We start from the raw sequence: 24960 nt of genomic DNA on the forward strand, positions 1-24960 counted from the left end.
CGCTAACGGAAATACGAACTATCCGTCATTTAAGAATGAATAAAGAAAAGGTACCTTGGCATGGAATATAGGAAATGCCCCACAGGAAATTTCGCACTGCACGTTCTGTCTTTAAGCAATAGAGTGGAAATTAATGACCGAGATAGCGAAAAATGAATTATTTTTTGCAGCAATAATTGCGTTAGTTCAATCAGATATAATTCGAAGGCTAGTAAGAAGCTAGCGTTTTTTCCGAGCTGAAAATATTAAAATATGAACTATATAAAATATGAAGAGCTAAACCGATTGGAATTTTTTCAGTACGTCCCATTGCAAAATTACATTTCGGGCTGAATGGAATTGCTCACGTATATATAATATTGGTTAACACTACAGCCAACGAAGGATTGATATAGTAAAATGGACTTTCCTTATATATTTATCAAATTTCGCGGATTGTGCAAAATAAATACGATGAAGATATGTGTGTACATTGCAATGCTTCATCAGAACTAAATCCGAGGCAACTGAAGGAATCCTGAAATGAAGAAATATCTTATGGCTTCACGACCTAGGTCACTGGCCTTATAGTAGCTACGAATTTGCTTTTAATGCGTACCACCAACAACTATATAGAAAGTATAAAATACCTTTTATAAGGTCTATAAATTGATAAAAGACTCCTAAACATAAAAAAATCAGAACGATCATAAAGTAAGGATACTTTCATTGACACGAGACGAAATGAATCAATCCAAGTGATCTACGCTAAAGGGAGTCTATCCAAGACTGTCATGATCCTTACAGTGGGAAATAACTCACCACTAACTCAACACCACACATTTCTGCTTAAACGACTATTTAGTGACGAAGAAATGATGAAATCAGCTCAATGAGATCTTCTTCTCTCATTTCGCACGCGAAAAAAATAACTTAGGAGTGGGGGCAGAAATTTGCGTGGGTCCGTGCAAAGCTTCCGCGACGGTATGCGACACGGCGTAAGAGAGTGGGCGAGGGAGAGACATCCTCGTACTCAACAAGTTTTCATGTTATGTGGGCAACAGGTGTACTTGGGGCGGTCCGTTTGAGGCAACGCTCAATTCGCGATGGATGGCCCGACATCAGTGGGTGGAAGGGGGCTCGGAAGCCCACCCGTGGGTTCGAGGGAGCCGAGCGCGGATGGAGAAATAACAGCGAAATGCCAGAGCGCCAGTTCGGTGCTTTGCAGTACTCACTCGTTGGGACTGCCTGGGATCCCGTTCGAGCCTCCGTTCTCCTCGGGGAGCGGCGACACGCCGTTCTGCTGCTGCTGTTGTTGTTGCTGCAGTTGCTGCTGCTCGTTTCTGAGAGCTGCGGCCGCGGCCGTCGCCTTTGCCATGGCCGCGGCCGCCGCCAGTACGGTCGCTGTCTTGCTCATGTGATGATGGTGATGATTGTTGTTGTTATGGCTGGTGCTGTTGTTGTTATTGTTGTGCAGCTTTCCTTTGGCGACAGCGGCCATGACATCGGCACCGCTCTGGGGCGATATCTTGCCCGCGAGGGCGTTCAAATTGTGTAGCATTTCCATTCTCTTCGAATAAAAATACCAGGATAGCCGGTACAACACAGAGAGGAAACCACAAACGAAGCAATGGAAGTAAACTCCCTCGCTACAATAATTTTTAGGTAATTTGAAAAAAACCTGCCACGTCCGTCACAATAAAAAATAAAAATATCCTCAAGGAAGATTTATTTGAAAATAATAATTTCCTTCTTACTCGATCGTGGCAGGACGACTACTTGCGACGAAATACGTGAAAAAAAACAAATTATTTTCTTCGGTACAAAAATAATGACGGTAGAACTTTTTTAGGATTCCTTACGACTCGTCTGTGGAGTGGCAGGACACACACTGCGTTGGATATCTTTCTTTCTTTCTTTCTCTATGCTCGCTTCGGCACGCAGTCGTCGGCGGAAGTTGAGAGACTATTCCGGACGCTATATCTTTCCTTCTCGGCCGTAACAACACTCTTTCTCACCGAGACTCTTCACGGACTCGCGTGAAGAGGGACGATGATCACGTCCACCCCTCCACGACGTCCACTCCGACGGATAGCGCCCCCGCCCCCCGCCCCCACCTTCGCCCACCGCCCGCCTCCTGGCCGCGGCGATAACGCACACCGCTGCCCCGCCTCCTCTCCCTCAACCCCCACCACCACCACCACTTCCTCGGACACGTGGCCTCGGACGGGAGCCCTCTCTGCCGCTGCACCCGCTTCGACCACCGAGCGGGGCGGGGAGAGGCGACGAATAGAGCGACCGGGAGTGCTTATCTCACGACGGCCACTCCATGCGGGGGGCGGCGCCTTGTCGCGGGACTTGGTGGGTCGGTGGCGGGACGCGGTCAGTCGCGGCGGCGATGCACGTCGGTGGGAGTCTCGAGCGGAGCCGGCGGCGAGCGGCGGCTCGACGACGGGTGCGAGGTCCGTGCACCTCCCTCGCCCCCTCGGCTGCTTGGGAAGGTGAGAAGGCTTCGACGCAGGGTGAAGAGTCGTCGGGGCGGGGACCGCTTGTAAGACGCCCAGCGGTCGCATCCAAAGTGACTGCTGGAGCGTAGGAGTGGAGGAAAATAGGGCCAGGGGAGGAAGAAGTGAAGAAGAAGAGAGCGGCGAGGGCTGATGGATGGCAAAGCCGATCCGATTTTAGAAGGCTGGCACCGAGGTTGGGTAGAGTCGTGGGGAGGGGTGGCCTGAGCGGGTGGAGGAGGATGCCATCGCAAAGGGGTTGGGAGGAATCCGACGCCGTCACTCTCAGCACACTTTTCGCTGCACTTGGGCAGGAGAGTGAGAGGTTTACAAGAGGAGGGTGGCTTCTATTCTGGACACGGAGGGAGGAAGCGAGGTGCAGGCGACGTGCAGTGGACACGGACAGAGACACAGAGGAAGGATAGACGGAGAGACAGGGTTGCGGACTGGGATAAAAGTCACCGGGTCACGAGGTCTTCGGGGGCAAAAGTCAAGTGAGACGACACACAAGGGTGATGGGGGCGGGGATTTAGAGCGTCCTCGTAGGGAGAATTGATCTCGCCCTACGTGGCTGCGGTTTCAAAAAGGTTCGGACGAGACGAGAGCACGCTTACAGTCACAAATGGGTGGTTTGGCAGTCTGGTTTAGGGTTTTCAACATTGAACGGGCTCAGCAAAGCGGGGGAAGGATGGTGATGCTTGCTGACGGGAAGACAAACAAGGCAGGACCAAAGAGGAAGTGCGGAAAGGTTTCTGGGAATGAATGCCTGGGCGTGACACTTTCTGTACGGAAAAAACCCGGTTACCCTCTCTTTCTTTCGAACTCTCTCGCAGACTTTTTTATCGGGAGGTAGAGAGAGATACGGATTTTGAGTGGTCTCCACCCCCTTTCGGTCGCGTGGGCTTGCCGCCCCTTCCGTTGCGAGCAGACGAAAAGCCACCTCTAGGGCGGGGAAACTCACGCTGGGGCAGGCGAGTCGGGGGGGTTCGCCGCCCGAATCGGCGGCACTCTCGCCTGGGATTGAGTGGCGCCTTTGCCGCCGAGCCACACGAACGAGCACAACACGTGGATCGGGCGGAGGAGGGTCCGTATCCGCCGAACTCACCAGGGGCACGGGAGAGAGCGAAGAAGAGACCGTAGCGGGAGAGCCTCCGAAAGGACCCGCCCGAATGGGATATGAAACTCCGCGCACAAAGCCCCAGTTGGGAGAATTACGAGGGCGGACGAGGCACTGCTTTTGGAGTCGGCCTCCTCTTTTGCGATCGTCGAAACACGCCCCCTTTATACCGACTGGGGGCGACGACGAATGAGAAGCACTTCCGATTCGATCGGCACGTAGAGCGGAGATCGGCTGTGGGAAAGCTTTTTAATGCGCTTCGCACTTGACAACTCTACACAGAACACCGTTGCTTTGACACACCGTTATCACTCGCGAAGTAAACAACACGTCGGGATTGGTGAGATTGGGGGGGGAACTGAGGGTGAGGGCGGATTGGTGGGGAGAAAGAGGTGGAAGGGAAGTTTATTTATAGGTCGCCAACTCTTTCTCTCGCCGCAAAGGGGTAGCGTTCCTCCGGAGACCGGCAGCGGGAAGGGAAGAGCGAAGCGGCGAAGTAGACTCTCTGGGAGAATTTCCGGGGATTGGGAGAGAGATCTTTTGGTTCGTCCGTCCGGAATGGCGGAAAAAATTTTCGCGACACAACACGGAACCGGAGCGATCGGCTGCGGCGCTCAGCAGCGTGCGACTTCCTTCGTTTGCCGCTTGGCTCTTGGCCTGCCTGCCTTGCTTTGACCGACGCTGGGAGCGCGAGGGAACGTTTCCCTCCTCTCCCCCTAGTCCCTTCCCCTCCGGTCGCCCCATTCCCCTAAGAGTAGGTCCGCCCCTCGTTCCCCCTCCAGCCCTAGCCCGCCTTCCTACCCCACCCACGACTGCGTCTGCGCCGCCAGCCACACCACGGGCCCCTCCGATCTGCTCCGACCTCCGACTCCCGATTCACCCGCAGAAGACCAAAGCGGCTCACGGTGAGAGGTCACCACGCAGCGATCCATTTTTTCCAGGCCCACGGGATTGCTTTGGCCCAATCCCCGCTAGCTAAGGAGCCACCAGAGTCATCCTCTCACACTCCATGGCCTCGTAGTTCCTCGACCCGCCCCCTCTATTTTCCAGACGCGAGAAAGAGGAAAAAACAAAAACGGAGCGAAGGACACCACACACATTTTGGGAAGAGATTGTGCTTTAAGGTCATGGTACAAGGTCCCACGGAGCAAGCGGCATAATTATCTTAAGTAGTATGCTCGAATCTCTCGAGGAAGCGCTGGCAATAATTCAAAGTGTCGGTGGAGACTTTAAAAGTACATGTTTTTGTGAAAGGGACTCGCTCCAAGAGATATATTGCTCCTGTTATGATTTCCGCGAGTAGTTCAGTAGCAACAGTCGTTCGTGGTGCGATGAATGTCATGTGGGCAATTACTGTCGACTTATAGGCTGATGCAAAGCGCTTGATTAGATAAAATCTCTGTAACCGAAGCAATTAACTGTTCCTTGATGAACCCAGAAGAACCCTCGTCAGGTATTAAAATTACAATTTCAAAGATGTGAAAGATACAGAGTGGAGAGTTTGCTAAATTATTTTTTCCGAAATTAATTTACCAACTACTTTATTAAAAATCGATTATCAAGATCACGTTGTATATTTGTTCGCCATATTACTTTATATGCCAAAATGTCTATTTCTGGAATCTAAATATGAAAAAAATGAAGAATACAATATTGAATATTGAATTATTCACTAATGTGTTTGGATGCCTCCGCAACACTATATAAATCATGTGAAATCTCTCAAAAACGCATTTAAAAAATTGAATGCCGATTTTCAAAATATATATTTATTCACTAGGTAACGCATGTAAATTTTCAATAGGGAGTCAAGAATGTGGGTAGTAGGATAAAATGGAATATAAATTCGATTCAACTTTCCATTTTACTACGTTTAACATGAGAAATTGTTTCGCATCGAATCTCATCTAGCTCTGGTGTAAATGTATGATACTTTCATGTTGAGTTTTATTTGTTCCATAGATGTAGGCTTTTGTTATACCAATGTCCAGAGATCCTTCTCTGTGAGCTTTACTTTAAATGCATATGAAGATTTCACTGCTTGAGTTATGGCTTTAATTTATCGGTTGCTATAATATTATACTCTGGCATACGAGATTCGTATATTCCACAACAAATCAAGGTAATAATTAAGATAATGATTCAACAAGTTAATGACCAAATATTGCTTACAAATTGATGTTGACAGTGCCACCAGTGACCACTAATGGCAATGTAAAATGCCCTACAAAACCCGGCTATGCAATTGATTTGCAGTATTTTCCAACAATCCAATGGAAAATTATGACAACCTACTATATTGACGGATATATTTTACCATCCAATATAACTTGTATAGTTCAAGGATCACATAACATTGTGCGAGCAAAGCAGGGGTCAAGCCTCGAATTAAATTTCATCGATATAAAATGAACTAATCTGTTCAAGAGTAATTTACTAAACGTTATAAAACAACAAAAACTAACTAAAAAAGTGTAATTAACTGCTACTGAGAAGGATGTAGAATGATACTTGTTTTCATAAGTCATAACTCTACTACGCTCTAACCTCACCACTGTTCTAACATTTGAAATCGCTATGCCATTCTTGTATTTCGTAACTTCCTTATCATTTTGATGTATTCCCCAAGCCTATGAGGCATTGCTAATGCTAAGATTGAGATGTTGAAGATGGGCCATTACTAATAAGCCAATGCTGAGATGTAATAATCATTTCATAGCTTTCGATGTCCGTCGCATTTATTAAGCGCATATGACTTACCTTACCGAGACCAATCTAATACGTTTTGGAGTGTTCGTATGTTTCATTCATTTACAATAAAGGTGTTATCGTGAAGGAGGTGTGCCTGCGCATCATGATGGGCTAATACGTATGATAAGTATATGGTACGTGCGTTTCTTCAAATTGAAGGAATGTTCATATAACTATGGGAAATGCTTAAATTCGTCCAATCTGAAGTGCATATCCCCAAGAACCTGTTTTACGATTTTATACAATAGACCATTCGTATTTTATCAAGGTCGACCGAGCTTCAATTGAAATTTTGGATATTCACAGGGATTATAATTTTTTATCTTTTTATTTTTTTCTGGATCCCATCAAAGAATGAAGGAACCGTGCTTTAATTTTTCTATAGCAGAGCAGATGTCGTGTTTACAAGGAGATAGAATTGGATGGAATTGCCATTTTGTTCCGAATAAATTTCAAAATTTCCCATATTTGACTCGTTACAATGCTCCTCTGACCCCTTTTTCTAACAATGAGTGTGAGCCTTGTACTTCACCCACAAAGAATGCTGTCCCTTAAAAATCAAGAGGTGTTGTCAGTGATGGTTTTCATTCATTTTAAGGTAAAAGTGACTATTGAGATCCTTTGGGTACATGGCAACAGAAAGCAAAGTTGAATGAACTAATAACTCTAAAAAATAGAAAATTATTTGTCCCGAAACAGCAATTAAGAATGAGAGTAAAAAAGAAACTTTACACTTCCACAATGAAAATTTAATAAATTCACGGCCATGGTTTCGATGCTGCGCATCATCATCAGGTAACAAACATAAACATTTTTCAACTTATATAGTCTGGCTCCAAGAGGGGAGTAAGGGAGAGGAGAGGGGGAAAGGTAGGGGGAGTAAGGGAGAGGAGAGGGGAAAAGGTAGGGGGAGTAAGGGAGAGGGGTTTAGTTGAGTTTAGGTGCAGCAACCTATTATTGGTCTAGGGGAGGGCATGTATTGGAAGGTTATTGGCTCAAATTCGTGAAAGTTTATATTAATTAAATGATCATTAAATGAAGAACGCAATGTAACATTCCACCGTTCTTAGAAATAGCGGTGGAAAAATACACATTGTGTTCCACATTTAATTAAGGGGGGTGTTTGTCTACAATGGTTTGACCTTCATTGACGGACAGTAGATGATCATCACTGGTGGGATTGGTGCGGAAAGATATTGGAGTCTTAAATACAATGTGTTTGTTTTTTTTCTTTTTTACCCTCATAATGAAGATTCCACAAAGTTAAACTTGAAACTGTTATGCTTAGCAATCAAGAAATTCAAATCCCTAATTCTGATACATTTGAGCTACTTCATAAACCGAGGTCGTAATGCTTTACTTGAAAATTGATGATTTCAATGCACAAAAGGGACATAAAAAATTGCTTACAGAATTAACGACTGAGTATTTGTTAGCGAAGATGATAACTCAGTGAAGATGGCTAAGAAACAATGGTTGTATCAGTCTATATGGTTTAAAAAGATGTCTGAAATGCAAATTATACACCGATGGTGGTATGTGTAAATCGTTAAACAAAAAAAAACAATAGCTCTTTTAATAAACGAACGAGAGACCTTACTCTCGCAGTTCGATACTCATTCTACGGGCTGCATAGCACTGGGGTGGGTGGAGTTCCCTTGTCTTGGTCGTCGGATGGCCATAAAGACTCTTGAAGGACGTTTACAAGGCGTGAATCACGAAATTAACTCTCCACCGCCTGCGCGGCTCAAGGACCTCGAGGCGCGGGATCGGAGAAAGAAGAAATTTAGTAGACCGCGCGGAACGCCAGGAGACAGGACGACGAGACTGAACGAGGCTCCTCGGCAACTCGTTCGCGTTGCTTGGATAACCCTCTGCCACACATCCCCTTCGCCATTTCTCCTCCCATCCGCATTTCGACTACCGGCTCTGTTTTGCCCCTAGACAAGGGAAATGGGCAAGGGCGTCGACGGGGCCTTATCTCCCAGGGGAGGGAGAAGTGACAGAGAGACTACCAGCTTCCTTCCCCGCATCCTCGAGACTCGCACCTTATGGAAGACTCCCTCCCTCGTTGCCTTCCTCCTCTCCCGGCACCGTCCTCCTCAACGCCTCCCTCTTCCCACCACACACCCTCCCGCAATGCCCCCGGGAGCGGCTCCGGAGAGGGGGGGGTGGGAGAGAGCGCGACTAGGACTCCTCACTTTATGCGCCCCCGGAGCTCCGCCGCCCCCTTAACTTCACTTCCCCAGCGCCACCCCGCAGTTTCACTTTATTAAAAGTCGTAAACCACTTTGAAAGGGGGGACGGGGAGGGTGAGCTCGAAGTAGGGGAAAAAAGGACTCCGTTCCCGTTTTCAACCTACCACTTCTTCCTACTACTTCTCTAACGTCTTGAAAAGGGATTCGTGGGAGGGGATAGGGTTTGGGGAGAAAGGCTTCTTTGGGGCGACGGAGATCGTGGGGGTGGATACCATCCTTTTGGGGTTGCTTGAGGGGTGAGGGTGGAGACGTCTGGGAGAGGGTGAAGGGTGCACCGTTGTGTAGGAGAGAGGGGTAGACGGGAACAAAAAGTCGATGAGACAAATGCAAATAAGAACATTGTTCCTCGCTTTACGCTCGCATCTTACTCCGTTTTCCCCAGGAGACGCCTTTGTTTTGCGAGGCGGTGATGAGCAATCCCGCCGTATTTTGCCACCCGAGAGGATTTTACGTTGCTTTGTCTCTCGGGGAGATGATTTTTTGTCAAAGTTATTTTCATAAACGGAGGAATTTTGGGCCGCGGGTAGATGGGTTTGGGATGCGCGCCCCATGTCGCAATGCTCGGAAGCCACTGGCCTCTTTTTTTACCCCCTATTATGCAGTGGACTACTTCAATGAAAGGGACTTTTTCGCTTTCATCAACGTAAAACTGTTATTTCAAAACAAATATGATATATCTAGTCAGGAAAAGGTTGTGAATTGCAAAGAAAATTCAAAAGATTTTAATAAATCTGGAAAAAATGAGATATTTGTAATGGGCCTTTATATATGTAATACTTATTTCAAAAAAAGACAAGTCGAGGAGAAATATAGTATGAATATACTCAATTTACGCCAGTGCTGTGTGGATCTTTTAAAATAATTATCGTAGTTTAACTGCATTACCTAGGTTTAGATGTAGCTCTATGTACCTTATGCTGCGTGTGGGAGTATTACAGAGTTTAAAAAAAACGAGCTTTTTATACAGCAATAATATGAAATTCTGTGAGCATAATGGGCCATAACAATAAATAAATAATTATATATATATCGTATATACATACACACACATATATGTATATAACCATTAACATAGTAATCAACCCGAAGGTAGTTTTGGCAGGTGATAGTAGAGTTCACCGAGTACTGCGCCCGACGGCGTGTTAAATTCACACATCAGGGTACGGGGGTCAGTTCCTTTCCCTGTGCCTTGCCCCTGGGTCTATGGTTTCCCAGGAAGATCTGATACCTGAAAAATCACATAGCTTGGTTGGAGCAGCTGCAGGTGTCCAGAGAGGTTTGCCCGGGAATCGAACCACGGTGGCCCAACACTCTACCCCTGTACTACCGCGACCTACCCACACACACACACACACATATATATATAATAAATAGGCCATAAACAGAGTATATATTCGAAAATGTTTAGGTGTTTTCTAAAACTCGTCTCGCGTTTTGTAATTGATTAGGTAGATTGCAGTTTAACTACGCAGGGAGTCGGTCAGAGGTACTGCTGCAAGCATGTGAGTGGTCGGGAATTTGACCTACATATTTGATAAAACTAACGGGAATGAGCAACTAACAATTGAAATAATTTCAATAAATAACCAATGGAAGTCCTCAAGTCAATTAATTTCCAAATATATAAAAAAATCATACAGTGCACATGCCTTCCTGATTTTTAAAACATTCAACTAATTACAGATCTTCAGGTCCATTCTCATAGAACATGTAAATATATTAGCTCCAACAAGAATTCCATTAATATATGCAAATACTAACTCGGAAGCCATGGAAGTTCGTATGAAAAATGCTTGACTTAAATATCAATCACTTAAAAATGCAGTACTATAATTTAGGGCCTAATTTGAGTATTATGATAAGGCGTTTGGAATACCAAAATATTAATTTTGGATAGCAATATCTGCATTAAAATTATAAATCACTTTACTAAATTCAGGGTGCTCTTCTACTCTGCTTAAGATAATGTGCATTCATATTTACGGCGCATAATTTACCTCCTTCGATGAAAACTTGATGAATTTTTATGTGGATGGGTATATAAAACCATTAGGCATTTTATGCTGAGGCCTTGGTAGTGGGAATACGTACTTGTAAACGTTTTTGTTCCGACAGTGTCGTTCGATATTATCTGTACGAGAACAACAATTTTATGTGCACAACAATAATTTTTATTGAAGCTTCCTGATGATCCGATTCTTTCTTTAGGTGATAAGAGATGTAACCAAATAATTGAATTATCACATTTTTTGTCTTACAAAAAAAATAACACCGATCATACGGAAGCATAAAAACAAAAAAATGGTAGGCATGCGCGGAAGTATTTGGTATCAAACAAAAAATGTAAGAATGCATGCATTAGCTGGCAAAGGTCATTACCGGAGACAAATCTATCCAAAAGCCATTCCCATCCATTAATATCACAGTAGAGACGACGGCTCATAATATATTATTCGCGCCCATGTTATTTTACTCGGAGCTCGGTCGTAAACATAAACTTGATTTATGACGATTTGGAGACGAATGCAGTGTTGTGCCCGGAGGTCGACCGCGTTCGAACTAACCAAAAGGCCCGTGGAAAGGAAGAAATCGTCCCGACGAAAGTATAAGCGGGGATAGTCTTGGATTATAGACCCCCTAACAGCCTTCCCCAATACACCCCTCTCCTGTAAAACTGCTCAACGACGGGGACACCTTCAGGGCCACCAAGAGGGTTTTACTGGAAGCTAGTAACCCGGAAAACGGAAACCGAGGACTGTTAAGCTGGTGAATAAACGGTACTATTCCCGGTCCCTTTCAGTTGTAACGTTCACCTGAACACTGGTTTCGAAGGATGAGAGTGGATGCAGGGGTGAATGGGGAAGAAGGAGGAGATGGTGGTCGGGTACGTGGTCTATACGCATTCGATGAGTAAACACGGGAGTGAGTAGCCGCAATTGGTGCGGCAGTAGGCATAAAAGGAATTCCCAGTGGTGCAATAACATTGCATGGTCTCGCTGCGCTTACATTGCAATGAAGTTACTTTAGTACCCAATATTCAAGTGCAACATCCATTTCCTGGTCGGTAATTTTTAATGGTCTGTTGCATGTCGCATATTCAGGACTAAAATACAAGGAGTATCGGGATTAATGGCCTTGTATTCTCTATTGACAGTTACATCAAAAGAGTGCCATTTGAAGAGGTATTAAAATATCTGGGGGAATTATACCTTTTATATCCTAAGTTGAGATGGAAAAAAATGCTCTGAGCGGTCATATTGGAACTGAAAAAATATGTCACGTTTATTTTTACATTTTGCCATGCAGACGGAATCCATTTGTGTTAATGGTAGGATAACGGCTGATTTAACTTTCAGAGGGCAATGATGGTTTAATTTTAAATATAATAAATACCTTTCATCCTAAACTTTTAAATATTTCACTTTTAAACCAATTTAATCATTTCGATTAACAGGGAAAACTAATTTCATTCGATAAAGTAAGTATGATAAAAGTTTTACCAGGATTGATTACCTATTTCGGAATTACATTTCCAAAAAATGGGCTATTAACTGTTTTGATGACGAATGTACGCGATTACATAAACAAAATACCTGCTACCAAAGCAAATATAACTGGAAGAGCATTGCCGTCATAGGAGTGGGAAAAGCCCTAAATTTTTGACTAAATGAAATATTTCAACTTTATTTTTCCAATAATACCTATTATGAATGATCATTCAGCCGATAATATGAGTCAACGCTTGCCCAAAAAATTGTGTACTGCCGAAAGTGTATTTTTCGGTAGTGTGAGTAAATAAAATGATATTTACTCTACTCCCTACATTTGAGCACTTCCCTAAAAACGAGATCGGATGAAGCTAATGCGTTCACGATTATGGCTTTTGTTATCACACTTTAACAATTAGAGCTCGTTTGTGATGGCTTAATAATTCGTGGCCAGACAAATGATGAATGAAAGCCGTCACCTTCATCCAAATACCAAAAAAACAATGAGCTCACTTCTAGGTTAGTCTCGATCGAAATATTACATTGGCGTTTCCAATTTGAAAGAGTGAATGACTAGCAGGAACGAAAACACCAGAGAATATATGCATCCGGTGGAAATAAATTCATAAAAGCCCTCGGTTGTTTTCCTGCTAATAATAATCCCAGGTGAAAATGGTTCATAGTTCGATGGTAAGCTAAGGATAAATATTATTTCTAATCCTCTTTCATGAGCTCAAGCAGATTTTAGATGACTGATTTTCACTCAGGCCATCTCTTGCTGTTTATCAACGGCACCATAAAAGATATCCTGTAATAAAACACCAATCCGAAAGTATGAAGCATGAAGCTATTGAAATCCCAGAAATGATTGTATACTCTGGCAAATATTCCGGTGAACAACATTCACTATCCTCATTGACCAATATTTAACATTATTTTGATGTTTATTTGTAAATACGATATCCTTGAATTACATTGGATGAGGAATTTTGAATGTTACAGCGTGAATTTTTTCCATCTGAAATGAGCTAAAAACTGGGTAGATATAGTGTGCAACTTGCCAATAAGAGTAGGTCGAGAAACCTTATTCGTCCTGAATTGGAAAACTGCCATAATTAGATGGCATTCATACGAATTTAGCATCTCTGACCTGAGTAATAAGGGCATGGAGGAAATTTGGTATCTTTGATGGAGAAAATTTTAATTAGTGTAGGAAAAAATTGCCACTGGAATGAAGTGTTCTCGCCATATATACGATTTTTTAAAGAAATAATTATTACACATGCGTTTATTTGCATTGGGAAGATTATATTTTGTAACAGAAATTACTAATATTCAGTGGCTCAACGACCTCATGTCGCCAAGGAAAGACGCGTGGGCAGGATAAAATACTTAATGTGGCTTTATCAGCCATGAATCCCAAAGGATTCTCGGAAATCAGACCAAGAATTTAGGTGCGAGTGTGGAACGTAGAGTCAGGGTGGACAGTGTTAGGAAGAGGTGTAAAGCAGGGTTGTCCATTATCATCGGTGAACGTATATGTGGAGGAAATGATTACAGAGGCATGGGTAGAACTGGAGGTAGGAATAAAAGTCGGCGCGGAATTCGTAAAATCAGTTATGGTTGCTGATGACCTGCTTTAATTTCCCCTTCAGCATTCCCTGCACCTCGCCTCTTCCCCCCCAGACCCCTAACCACTTTCCGAAAAATTTTCCGCCTTACTTGAAGAAGGCCTCGGAGAAGGCCGAAAGCTTAAACAATCTACAATGTGAATGCCCTTTTAAGTGTTACTATATTTTATTTGTGTTCTGTTGTGCCGTCCAAATATTATATATATATATATATATATATATATATATATATATATATATATATATATATATATCTATTGTCCATCATATTTTTCTAGGGAATGATAATTGAGGTGGTTTCCCGTTGCCTTCCTCAATAGTGTTTTTAACGTGACACCATCACTTACTGGCCGCCCCACTGGGGTCAGGCGCCATTGCAGCCGCCTCACTGAGGAACAGACGCTGCGTGGACTACCTTTCGTCTGGCTCATAACCGTCGCCCTATCTGGCATGGGTGACCATATTAGAAGCAATTATTATTACTCCCGCCAGCACAGCTCTAGGGGTCATCGGAATGCACAAGCCCTTCCACCACGTCAAGGTTGTAGTCCGGGGAGGGAAATAAAATACATTAGGGCCTAATTCACTAAAGAGAGTATACGATATACATATAAGAAAATATATCTTCGGGAATGCAATGACTTGGGCTAATCTTGGTTTTTTTTACGCTGCTGTTGTTAGAAAGATCTTATTTAAGGACTAACTAAGGATGAAGGTATAAAACTTGGTATAATAATATCGGAAAATCTTGTTTGGATTTATTTGGAGGACAATACACTCTATTACTTAAGGAAGATATGTAAATTAATATTATGATATTAACTAAAGGGTGTGTTTATATCTCATATAGAAAAGTTACGCCTGAAAATGCCAGACTATTTTAAAGAGCTACGTCTTGTCTTTTTTGGACTTTTTTCCTTGGTTAAACGGTGTATCTATCATGTATGGGTGTTTTTTATCAATTAGTAAGGTAAACGAAAAAGAAATAGTCAAGAGTTCGACAATCTCTATGCATTGTGAGACAATCTCCAGGAAAGGACATATTAACCATTATCAGAAATAGGTGCAGCGTACCAACTTCCCTTCGTAATATTGATTGATAAAACATATGTGTAAATGAACAGTGCACATCATCATTAAAGCGGAGTGCACCAATGACTGTAGCAGTATTCTAATGATAAATTTCGACGATAATTTCCTGATTAACTTGACGGTGCCGCCTCAATGACCTTAGCGTTAAGGCCATATCCGGCGGAGCGCTATGCCGCCTGTGCGCTCCGTAGTCTATTAAACCTTCCGCCGTGGTCCACTCTGTTTTCCCTGTCCAACTCCCTCACGCGCGCTAAGCTACATTCGAGCCCATTCGGATACGACCACGAAAGATTGCGTCCATCTCGCGTGATTTAAACACAGGGATTCTTTGTGCTGAGGAATCCCGGCGATCCAACAGCCCAAGTAGACTGCGCACCGCATTTGGTTGGCGGCCGGGCAATCGCTCTACGCTCCCCACACCCACTTCTCCCTCTCTCCCACTGGACTCAATCACACCATTCATTGCTTTGCGTCACGACTTCAAAAACCCCATCCTTCCTCCAGGCCGTCGTCTTTTCCCCATTCCACCCATGCCCTCCTCACCCCCCTGGGTCCTCCCCACCCATCTCCTTACCGACCTCCGAATCCCTCTCCCCCATACTCTCTCACTATAACCTCACCCCCTCACACCCTGCCAACCCTCTCATCTCCTCCCTGTAGCTCTCCCTCTCTCCCTGACTCTGGGATGGCTGACGTTCTTCTCATGTGACGCGAGTGCCACCCAAGGAATCCGATCTTGGAACGGCTCGTGCCTTCCGAGATATATTAATAATTTCATCCCGACGTTGTTTTCAGCGTCACAGCGGGTATATTTGTCACACGGCACGAGAATAGCCGGCGACTGAGTGGACCTTTCAAAATCCGGAAGTCAATGCCGAATGGGTTTATTCTGATGGGTAAATGCATGTGGAAAGAAATGAAGTTCCCTATAGGTGCACTGCCATGTATTGTTTTGATATTGGTGTTTCGGTTATCAGGAGCGCTGTATGCGACGAACATAGGGGATGTTGTACTCAGATGTAATTGCTTCAAATATATTGAAATCGAGAGTCGGGCAGTGATTCCCTTATGAGGCTCTAATATATTTTTCAATTTTTATGCATAAAATATATTTCCAAATCGCTTCCAGAAATTCCGCACCGGTACATTCAGCAATTGAATGAAAATTAATTGCCGAGAATTGAAAAAGCCCGTGAAATGACCAATTGATATAAAACTTAAAAGCCGTACAAACTATCTCGTTCGTCATTTGGGCCACTATGAGTTCTCAAAACGAAAAACTACTACCGTGAGCAACTAAATTCCATAAGTTTTTGTTTTTAGTAATATAAAAATGTAGCAAAAAACATACGAGGCGCAGGCAGGCGTCTCGTATGCAGAACCTTTCTATTCATTCATATATTCCACGTTGCTCGAATCAGAAATCTCTACCGTGGATACAGAGTCTTCTGAGTGATGTGGTGCTTCTTTTACTAAAGGTTTGGTGTTTGAATGGTATTTAGATATCTAAATCCTTTCTCTTTGGGATTAGTAGATTTGCGAGAAACAGCAAAGGTGTAGTTGTACTCCATTTGAGAGGGATTAAACTGCTAATACTCCAATAAGATCCGCAAGTTGCTTGGCAAAAGTTGACTACCGTCCGAACAACAAAGCTTGTGAAAATAATAATGAACAAATAGTAACACTTTTCTCCCAGATATGGATTTAATCCACGACCGGTTTCGATGTAATACATCATCTTCAGCTGACCACATCATCACCTGAAGATGATGAGGCACATCAAAACTAGTCGTGGGTCAAATCTATATCTGGTAAAAAGTGTTACCATTTGTGCATTGATTAAATCGAATTACACCACGTCACGCCTGAAACTACGTTATTTGACAGCTAATGACTCCAACGTACAGTGAAGATGAGGGAAAAATCGTTGATCCACGGAAAACATACAAATGGAGGCCGCAAAACAGGGAAACTATTTTTTTCACAATGAGTATACGACTGTTTTGTGACTCTGAAAAGTGTAGCATCCGCGATAAATCAAAATGAGATGGACCAATAAATGTCAGAGTCGAAGATTGCGTGGAATTGTAGAATTAAGTGACAAATCTATTAGTATATTTAATTAAACTTTAATATCTGTCCTACTACGAACTGTGATACAAACAAACTCACAAACAGCATTATTCAGATTTTTTCCTAAAATATATACATATATTACGGAGACTTCTACTGACTTCGGCCGCCAGTTGAACAATGGTAGCCGGGGTAGAGGTCCAAAAACTCTCAGACTGTGGGTCAAACGGTAAGGAGTGGCAACCCTGTTCCCGACCACTCACTGCTCCCCTCCACACCCACCTTCCCCAAACAGCCCAACACCTTCCATCTACCATCCCTCCTCCCTCATACTCCCTTAATCACCCCACACCCTCTGGTTCCTCCCACTCCCTGTCCCCCACTCCCACCGCCCTCCCTGATGCCCACCCTTTCCCTGTCTACCTCATTTCTCTCCACTTCCACCCACCCCTTCTCCTCTCCAGGACCCCAGACCCCTCGCCTCAAGCCCCCCGCCCCTTCTACGTAGATTCTCGCATGAATTACGCATGAGAACGGACGACCTGGCCCCGAAGGCCTTATATTTGGAAGTGGAGTCGCGGGGTTGGGAGAAGGGGCCGCGGGGGGAACAGTGGGGAGGTTGAAGGTAACACACTCCTAGGAGGAAGCGAAAGTTTTTGGGGATGGATGCTATGGAGAGCAGGATGGAGAGAGTTGGCTTCTTTCAGCACGGCGAAACGGAGTCTCGCAATTCGAACGAGAATTTTGCAAATTATATCGCAACACACCTTTCTCCCCCTTCCTTCAGTGCGAATCGTGGCGGGCAATAACCTCTGAGGGGGGGACTTAGAGATGGAAGGTTTATAAAAACGGCCGTAATAATTTGCAATTTCCCCCCCCCCTGGTGTTCCTCCCAGGTCTCTTTGCTTTAAATGTTTTGCTTTTCAGAACTGAGTCCCGCTCCCGGGTTTTATGGCGGAAAATATAGGTAGACGGTACGTTAAATGGTTCCTCCCGTCCTTGGACTCGCGGTTTAATTTTGAACACGGTTAGAAATTGCGTTAAAAATGTGCGTTATGCCTCTTCTCGGGGATTAAATGAAGACTTATATTCTCGGTATATAAAATTTCTAATGTTTCACGAACGACTCACCCTATTTATGCCTCCAGTTACGACGTAAGGCAGGCAGTAACTGCCCTCAGAGCATCGAACAATTTGCCCAGGATGCGGTTGTTTTGAAGCCAGCCATTTAGATTTCTTCCAGACTGAAACAATTTCGAAACCAACGGAATTGAAATAATTTGCTTTTAAGTGGTTCCATATACAGGTCCTGTAGGTCAGGAAAAATGTATAGTGGTTCAAAAGCGGCTAATTTAAATTTCTTCCACGTATGTCAGGGCAAAGTAAACATTCTACCAATGAGAAAAACAGCTCACTGCTTTAGAAAAACATTAAATTAATGATTTAGTATAGGATCTGTACTTTGGGGGATCAATTTTCTCACTAGCAAAATAATTCCTACCATAGAAATGCCTGCCTCATGAATTTGATTAAAGTTTAGTGCCGCAAAAACGTAGGTGTAACACTTGTTAAAACGTGGGTTGTTTTTTTAGACAATAATCAACACTTTTAAATTAAATAAAAAGGTGAAAGCATTCGATGAGTAACTCCTAAAAAACTTGAATCACTATTTTGTGTAGGTCTTAGAGTTTCTTTCACAGCCATGCTGTCGTATTAATCCATTAAAAAGCAATCAGTGTCCAATTAATGAAACTAATTGAATTGGTCCATTAATTTTCTTAGCTTCATAAAATAGATAAATTTTAATAATAAATATGCCAAATCTTCTATTTATCGTAGTTTTCCTTACCGGTGGATAGAACTCTTAAGTAAAAACTTAGCTGATTCACTCTTCCTATAACGCACCTGCTTTGCTAATGGACAAACAAAAAGTATTAATCGAAGAAAATATTTACTGCTACTCTCAAAGATCAGTAAATGTCTATTAAATCAATCCTTCATAGGCATTCTTGCTCGGGCCATATATTCTACTTGAAGACGGCTGGGAGAAATACATTTCCCATCTTATTCAGTACGGAGTTAACGTTGAGAACATTGTGAAAGGTCCTAGCACGAATTTTATTTAATATCTTTTCGATTTTTATTATTTTTCGCGTGGCGCGGACTAAACATATGTGACAGGTGAGGCGGCTGGAGTAGTGCCAGTTTTCTCATAGCGTAAGCAGACGATTTCTGAGAATTAAAGCAATGGAGTTGGAACACGTCCACGTCCAGCAGGGCGAGGAGACACAGCTCATTAAAACAAGGATAACGCCCTTAGGATCTCATCTGTTCCGCTTACAAGAAACATCCTTTGATGGAATAGTACAACATGGCGATAATTTAATAACCCCCACCTTTCCATCCATGAGATTAACGTTATCATTATTTCAACATGAAAATTACTTTTAAGGTAATTAAAATTGCCTTTAACATTTAATTAATTTCAAACTCCTCTTTTTGATATGACGTAAAAACTCATTTCATCTAATACAAGTGTTATAAGTCAAATATGGCTCGAAAAAAGTGTGCACTACATACCTGCTACTTGATTTTATGAGAAAGAGAAACCCTTCAACTTTGTTTATAATATTTCACGAAACATTACATTCACATGGAAAAATAAATTATGCACGGTATCACTCCTTCATAATTCATTGTGTTTATAACAGTAAAAACTATGTATATGTTATTTACATGGAAATTTCATCCATGCACGATTCAATATCCGGAAGTTTAATTAGCTATTTCAACACATCACTGCACCTTAAATGCAGGCAGCTTAGAAGTTCAAACGAGCCGTAACTATGATCAATTTTGGATGATACATCCGAAAGTTTGCAGCAAAAATGCATTTTACGTGGAAGCTTAATTCTTCATTTAAGCTTAATTCGAGTTCAAAGCTTAATTTTCATTTAAGGCCCAATTTAAAAGGTATTTCCTCACGTTTAATTTACTCAAACACAGTTCGATTGTTTACGCGACGGTAGCTTGCAGTTCGGAGAAATAAAAAAAAGGACTTCAATTAGTCTTCTCCTCTCCCACTTGAATTTTTGTCACGTACGTACAAACCCACCAACCACGGGCGCCTCCGAAATCGTTTCCCTTTTCACAAAGCTTCGGGAGATGAATCCTAAACCGGGTGCGCCTGAGCGCTTGCCTTTGTTCCCTCGTGCATAAAACATACAGGCGACTGAACCGTGCGGCCTCTCGCCAATTAATAAAAGGCTAGAAATCAAACACCTCATTTATCAGAACGCAATACCTCCGGGTTTTATTTCGCTCCGTGCCACGCGAAATCGGGGTTGGGGTCCCTCCACAAAGGGAAGGCTGAAAGCGAGTTAGAGGAGTGTTGGATAAGCATCCAGCATTATACCCGGCCGGAGGGCGAAAGCGGACGTGTGGGCGCCGGGTGTAACGCGCCCCGTGTGCAACACACGACCGCATCCCCGTGATTCCTTGATACTAAAGCACGGACTAAAGAGAGGGAGAGGCGAGACGACCGACCCTCCATTACTCACCGAATCCCTCCAGCTCCACCCCTTCCCACCTCGCGACTCCCTCCCGCACCACAAAACCTCTCCCGCGCTAGGAACGAAGTATTAGCCAGGATTGGTGTGAGTGGGGAGGAGGGAGGATGGGTGTGTTTTGGAAGGTCTCACGGGGGCACTTTAGCACGGGCGGTGCGGACGGGCGAGGCTTAGGGCCGCACTAGATCGGATTCTATGGTTAACCCGTGGGTAGCGCAGGATTTGGAAACGGTAGGACGACGTCGAGGCCTCAAATGCGGTTCCCTCCCGTACTATAACTCTCCACCCAAAACCCCCACCCTCCGCCTCAACAGCCGTCTGTAGCACGGCGACGAACAGGATTTCAATCCAGAGGCGGCACCTCTCTTTCTCCCCACCCTTAACTCCCCTAACTTTCGCCTCCTCACATGCGCGCGCGTGGCACGAGACCGCACAGAGACCGTTTCATCCGCGGACGGAGGGAATGAAAAAACTCCATCAGATACGAAAGAGAATGGAGGGTTGGGATAGGGTAGAGAAGGCGAGACTTGCGCCCTCTCAAGCTCAGGCGAGAGATTTGAAGATACGGGGGATACATGGGGTGGAGAGTGTTTAGGTTTAGGGCTCCAGTCCGGAGAGAGAGACGTCTCTGCTTCTCTCCCGCGACTCGGAGAAGGATTGGAGAGGAAAATCCGCCCGGTCAGCAAGTCCCTCTCCCTCTTCCCCTATCTTCTCACTACTTCCTGCATATCCCTCTCATTCTCGTCCCTTTTCCGCTTCGCCGCTCTTAACCCAACCCGTGCACTCCCTCCTCTCCCCTATCGCCTGCGTCGCAAATGCACTCGTGGTTCTCGTTCGGTGCGCATTCGTAGCCATCGGCGACGGTTGCAAATAGGTGTGAATGGGCACTGGTAGGCGATGTGGACTGCTCCGCTGTCCTCTGCCTCCCCCTAAGCCTTCCCCGTCAAACACCTCCCGTTCCCTTTCTCTCTCGTAAAGCCTCACATCTCTTCAACGATGAAGGTATCAGACATCGACACCCACGGGTGTGTTCCTCCAATTCTGACCTTTTTTCTATCTATCTCCGTGTACTTCCCCTTCCCTTCCTCCCTGCATCGGTCCACGATTCCAAATCTCCACTATTCTTTCCCCGGTACTCTCTTCCCTCTCGAGCACTCTGACACCTAAGCTTCCCTCCTGTTACACTCCCGCTACAACTCCTACTACAGGGATTTTTATTTCGCATTCGCGGGATTTATTGCCGATTTAGAGAGTGACTCTTGTAAGGTGACACGAAACTTTATAAAGCATCTTATTTTTTACTTTTTTTCAAATTCAAATCGGCATCCAAGTCATTATTAAACGTCATGGTTATTTATTTAATGTTGCAAAGAGTATTTAGTCCTCTTTTGAAATTCTGGCGCTGGTTTTATTCGAACTGCCCTCGGCAACACTCCCTTGAAATCTTCACAAGGTGTTTGTATTTATTCAAGCCATCTTGAAAATATGCTATTTTACATTGAGTAATACATTTAGACCTCCCTTGCTCAACGGTAAGAAGTAATACATTTGTAGAAATATAGATTTTACCTTACCGGTTGAGAGAGAAGGAGAGAGTGTCAGAGGGAGAGATATTTTCAGAAGGTCCGTTTAAGTGATGCGCATGAAAATTCAATATAAATTCCAAAAATAATATTAACAATAATACACTACAATGAATATTAGTTGCGTTTTCGAAGACAGAGCCACTACAGCTAAGAGAAAAGGGAATTACGTAGCAGAAAGTATCTGGTAGTGCTAGTGAGACAGTTTAGAATTTGTAGATGGTCTAATAAAATAATTAGTTAAGGCTTCTCATATAATATTCTTTAAATTTTCAGGCTTCACTTCCTGCAATTGTTTGATGTCAATATTTAATGAATTTTTAATTTCCACAGACTTTATATCTGAAATAAAGTCTTTGGAAAATTACAAACTCATTTAATATGTTCTCATCTAATGGTCATTTTATCTTACCTGTACAACTGTTTCAACACTAGACTGAACTAATTCGGGATGCTATTAAAAAATTAAGTTATATTTCAAGTTAATCGATTGCAATTTATTGGCTAGAATATTATTACATTATTAGACAATCACACAAGGAATGGAAAGTGAAATTGGATAGCATGAATACAGTTTGTGAGGATTGACTTATTAATGGGTTAAATTGATCAAAATGCGATGTGTTTCAATCAAGCAGGCTGAAGTAATAACGCAATGCTTTGAAAACGGACGTTAACTATAGGCACAAGATTGACAATATGCCAGAACTTTTATAAACTTGAGGTGTTTCTATGACTTTTGCTCCAGGTGTAATGCAATATGTGACAGCAATCATATTCCTGGGTTGGTATGGGAAGTATTTTGAGACCTGCTGAGGGCTTTAATTGGTGATTTTAAACCAAAGCTAAAACAAATACATTATTTCCATTGCCACAAATCTTTACTTTCCCTACGATCTACACCATTATCAAATTCATACAAAACGTCATCATGATCCAAGTGAGGTTCACGAAATCGCTGTAATTACACCTAGCTACCGATGGTCCAGAGAAAAAAAAAACTAGTTCGGTTTGAGAAACAAATAAATAGGCTAATACGACGAATTTTATTTAAAATGCGCGCATTTATTTACATATTCATTTCAATTAGATCAATGATTATAGTAATGCACCGTTCATGAAGGTGACGTTCGTATACAATGAAACGGCGGCAGAGTAAACAAATCATTACAGTAAAGTATTCAACCTCCATCCAATTGATCCGCCCGCTCATTCGATTGGTGGCAGGGCTAATGCACGGGATTCCTACTTTGAGGCTCCAAAACTGAATCCGGCCGTGCTGTACGTATCTTTCAGCGGGATTTCGATACCTACTCGGATGTGGATAACTGCTGGAAGGAGAGAGAGAGTATTTCAGATGCAGCTCTTTATCTGCCAATAACGTTTAGCAGGGGAACCTTGACCCCGCCGTAAAAAAATAGCAAAATCAAACACCGGTTTTCTCTCAGACCTTCTTCCGCCCTAAACGAGATGGAGTCAAATCTGTAACGGTGCGGGGTCTTCTTAGCCGTCGGTCACCTCCAATAGTAACAGCCATTCACCACGGATTCATCTCTTCAACTTTTCCCATCGCCACGCCGCGATCCGAACTTTCCACTCGGGTATCATGGGGTGGAGAGTGAAAGTGGGTGTCTGGGAGGGATCAAAGGAGGGAGGGGATTGTAGGAGTTAAGAGGCGACGCGGGTAAAAAGGGAGAGAGAAAGAGGGAGGAGGGAAGGAATCGAGCCACGTGGATCTGCGGCGTCAGCATGCGCATAAAAAAAGAATTCAGAGAAAAAAATAGAACTGGGACTTCTCGAAAGGCTGGCGACGGAGGGTTCGGGGTGCGGTAGGGGGAGTGAAGAGAGGGGATGGGAAGGGTGCATTTCAGGAGGGTGATGATGGGGAGGGGAGACGGAATTCGTGGGGTGCTGGGGAGAAGTGGTGAATCTTCTTCGAGTGTCTGAAAGGGTGGGCGGACTGGGGAGAAGGAATTGATGAGCAAGTGAGGTTGATGATTGGAGGCGGGATATATGGAAGTTCTCACGAGCGAGAGGGGGGGGGGCGGAGTCGGACGGACCGGAGGAGGCGGAGGTAGCGTCGTGTGCGAATGGGCGAGAAGGTTGTGATAAGTATGGGGGTGTGGGCGCGGCGGCGGGGAAGGGGGAGGGATACAAAGACGGCAATTAGGGAGGCTGCAGGACGCGGGAGAAGGGAAGGAGGGAAGGCGAGAGTTTCGCGGGCCCAGTGTTTTTTTGCTCCCACTCATCAATTTTTGATTATTTTTATTCGAATGATGAATTCCACTCTGATTGTGATATCATTTCGGCGCCCGAATCGGGGTTCGTAAATGTTTTCTGCCATGAAAAGGGATGATTTTTTTATTCGCATGAGTCAAGGCAGCCCTCTATGTTGATTGTTAAGAGATGGCTTTTTCGGAAATTTTTTTAAATTGGGAAGAAATAATTACATTAATTCACCTTTTTGGCCTGAATGCAGTAATTAAAATTTTAATGATTTTCTGTGCGCATGATGCATAGAAAAATGCCATGAAATTATAGTAAAATAATGAAGTTGATTTTAATTTATAAAACAATAATTACTACTTTATTACGATGGTGAAGAAAAAGTCAGTGACTTGTGATTTGATACCAGATGTACCTAACTTCTAATCAGTAATATTTTTTAATGATAACGATAATTTTGCCAAAGTGATGAGAGACATAAATATAGTTTATAAAATAAAACCAGTGAAATTCAGAAAAGTGAAGTTACAGACGCAAATGTCGAGAAACCGAATTCCAAAAAAAATTTTTTTTAAAGGAAAAGTTTTGCGGTAAAAGGGAAGGGAATCTACATGAATAAATTTCGTGAAGACGTTAATGAGACCAAATAGGGTGATTACTTTAAGGTTATGAAAAGCTAATGTTATCCT

The 24960-nt window shown here is 43.5% G+C and overlaps 1 protein-coding gene across 14 annotated transcripts in view; it reads right to left on the reverse strand.

Annotated features, from left to right (window-relative positions):
- The window catches only part of LOC139700149 (CUGBP Elav-like family member 1), a 1070669-nt gene that overhangs the window by 826366 nt on the left and 219343 nt on the right, over positions 1-24960 (reverse strand). For 13 of the 14 annotated variants that reach the window (XM_071598708.1, XM_071598713.1, XM_071598712.1 and 10 more), the window contains exon 1: positions 1215-2072. The exons of the other annotated variant lie outside the window; for it this stretch is intronic. In XM_071598708.1, coding sequence (XP_071454809.1) covers positions 1215-1546 — 332 coding nt within the window. In that variant the 5' untranslated portion in view covers positions 1547-2072. Of the gene's footprint in view, positions 1-1214; positions 2073-24960 lie in introns of those variants that run through there. 14 annotated transcript variants of the gene reach the window in all.

This window comes from Hetaerina americana, unplaced genomic scaffold (assembly GCF_022747635.1).
Source record: "Hetaerina americana unplaced genomic scaffold, ioHetAmer1.1.p SCAF_10, whole genome shotgun sequence".
Classification (NCBI taxonomy): domain Eukaryota; kingdom Metazoa; phylum Arthropoda; class Insecta; order Odonata; family Calopterygidae; genus Hetaerina; species Hetaerina americana.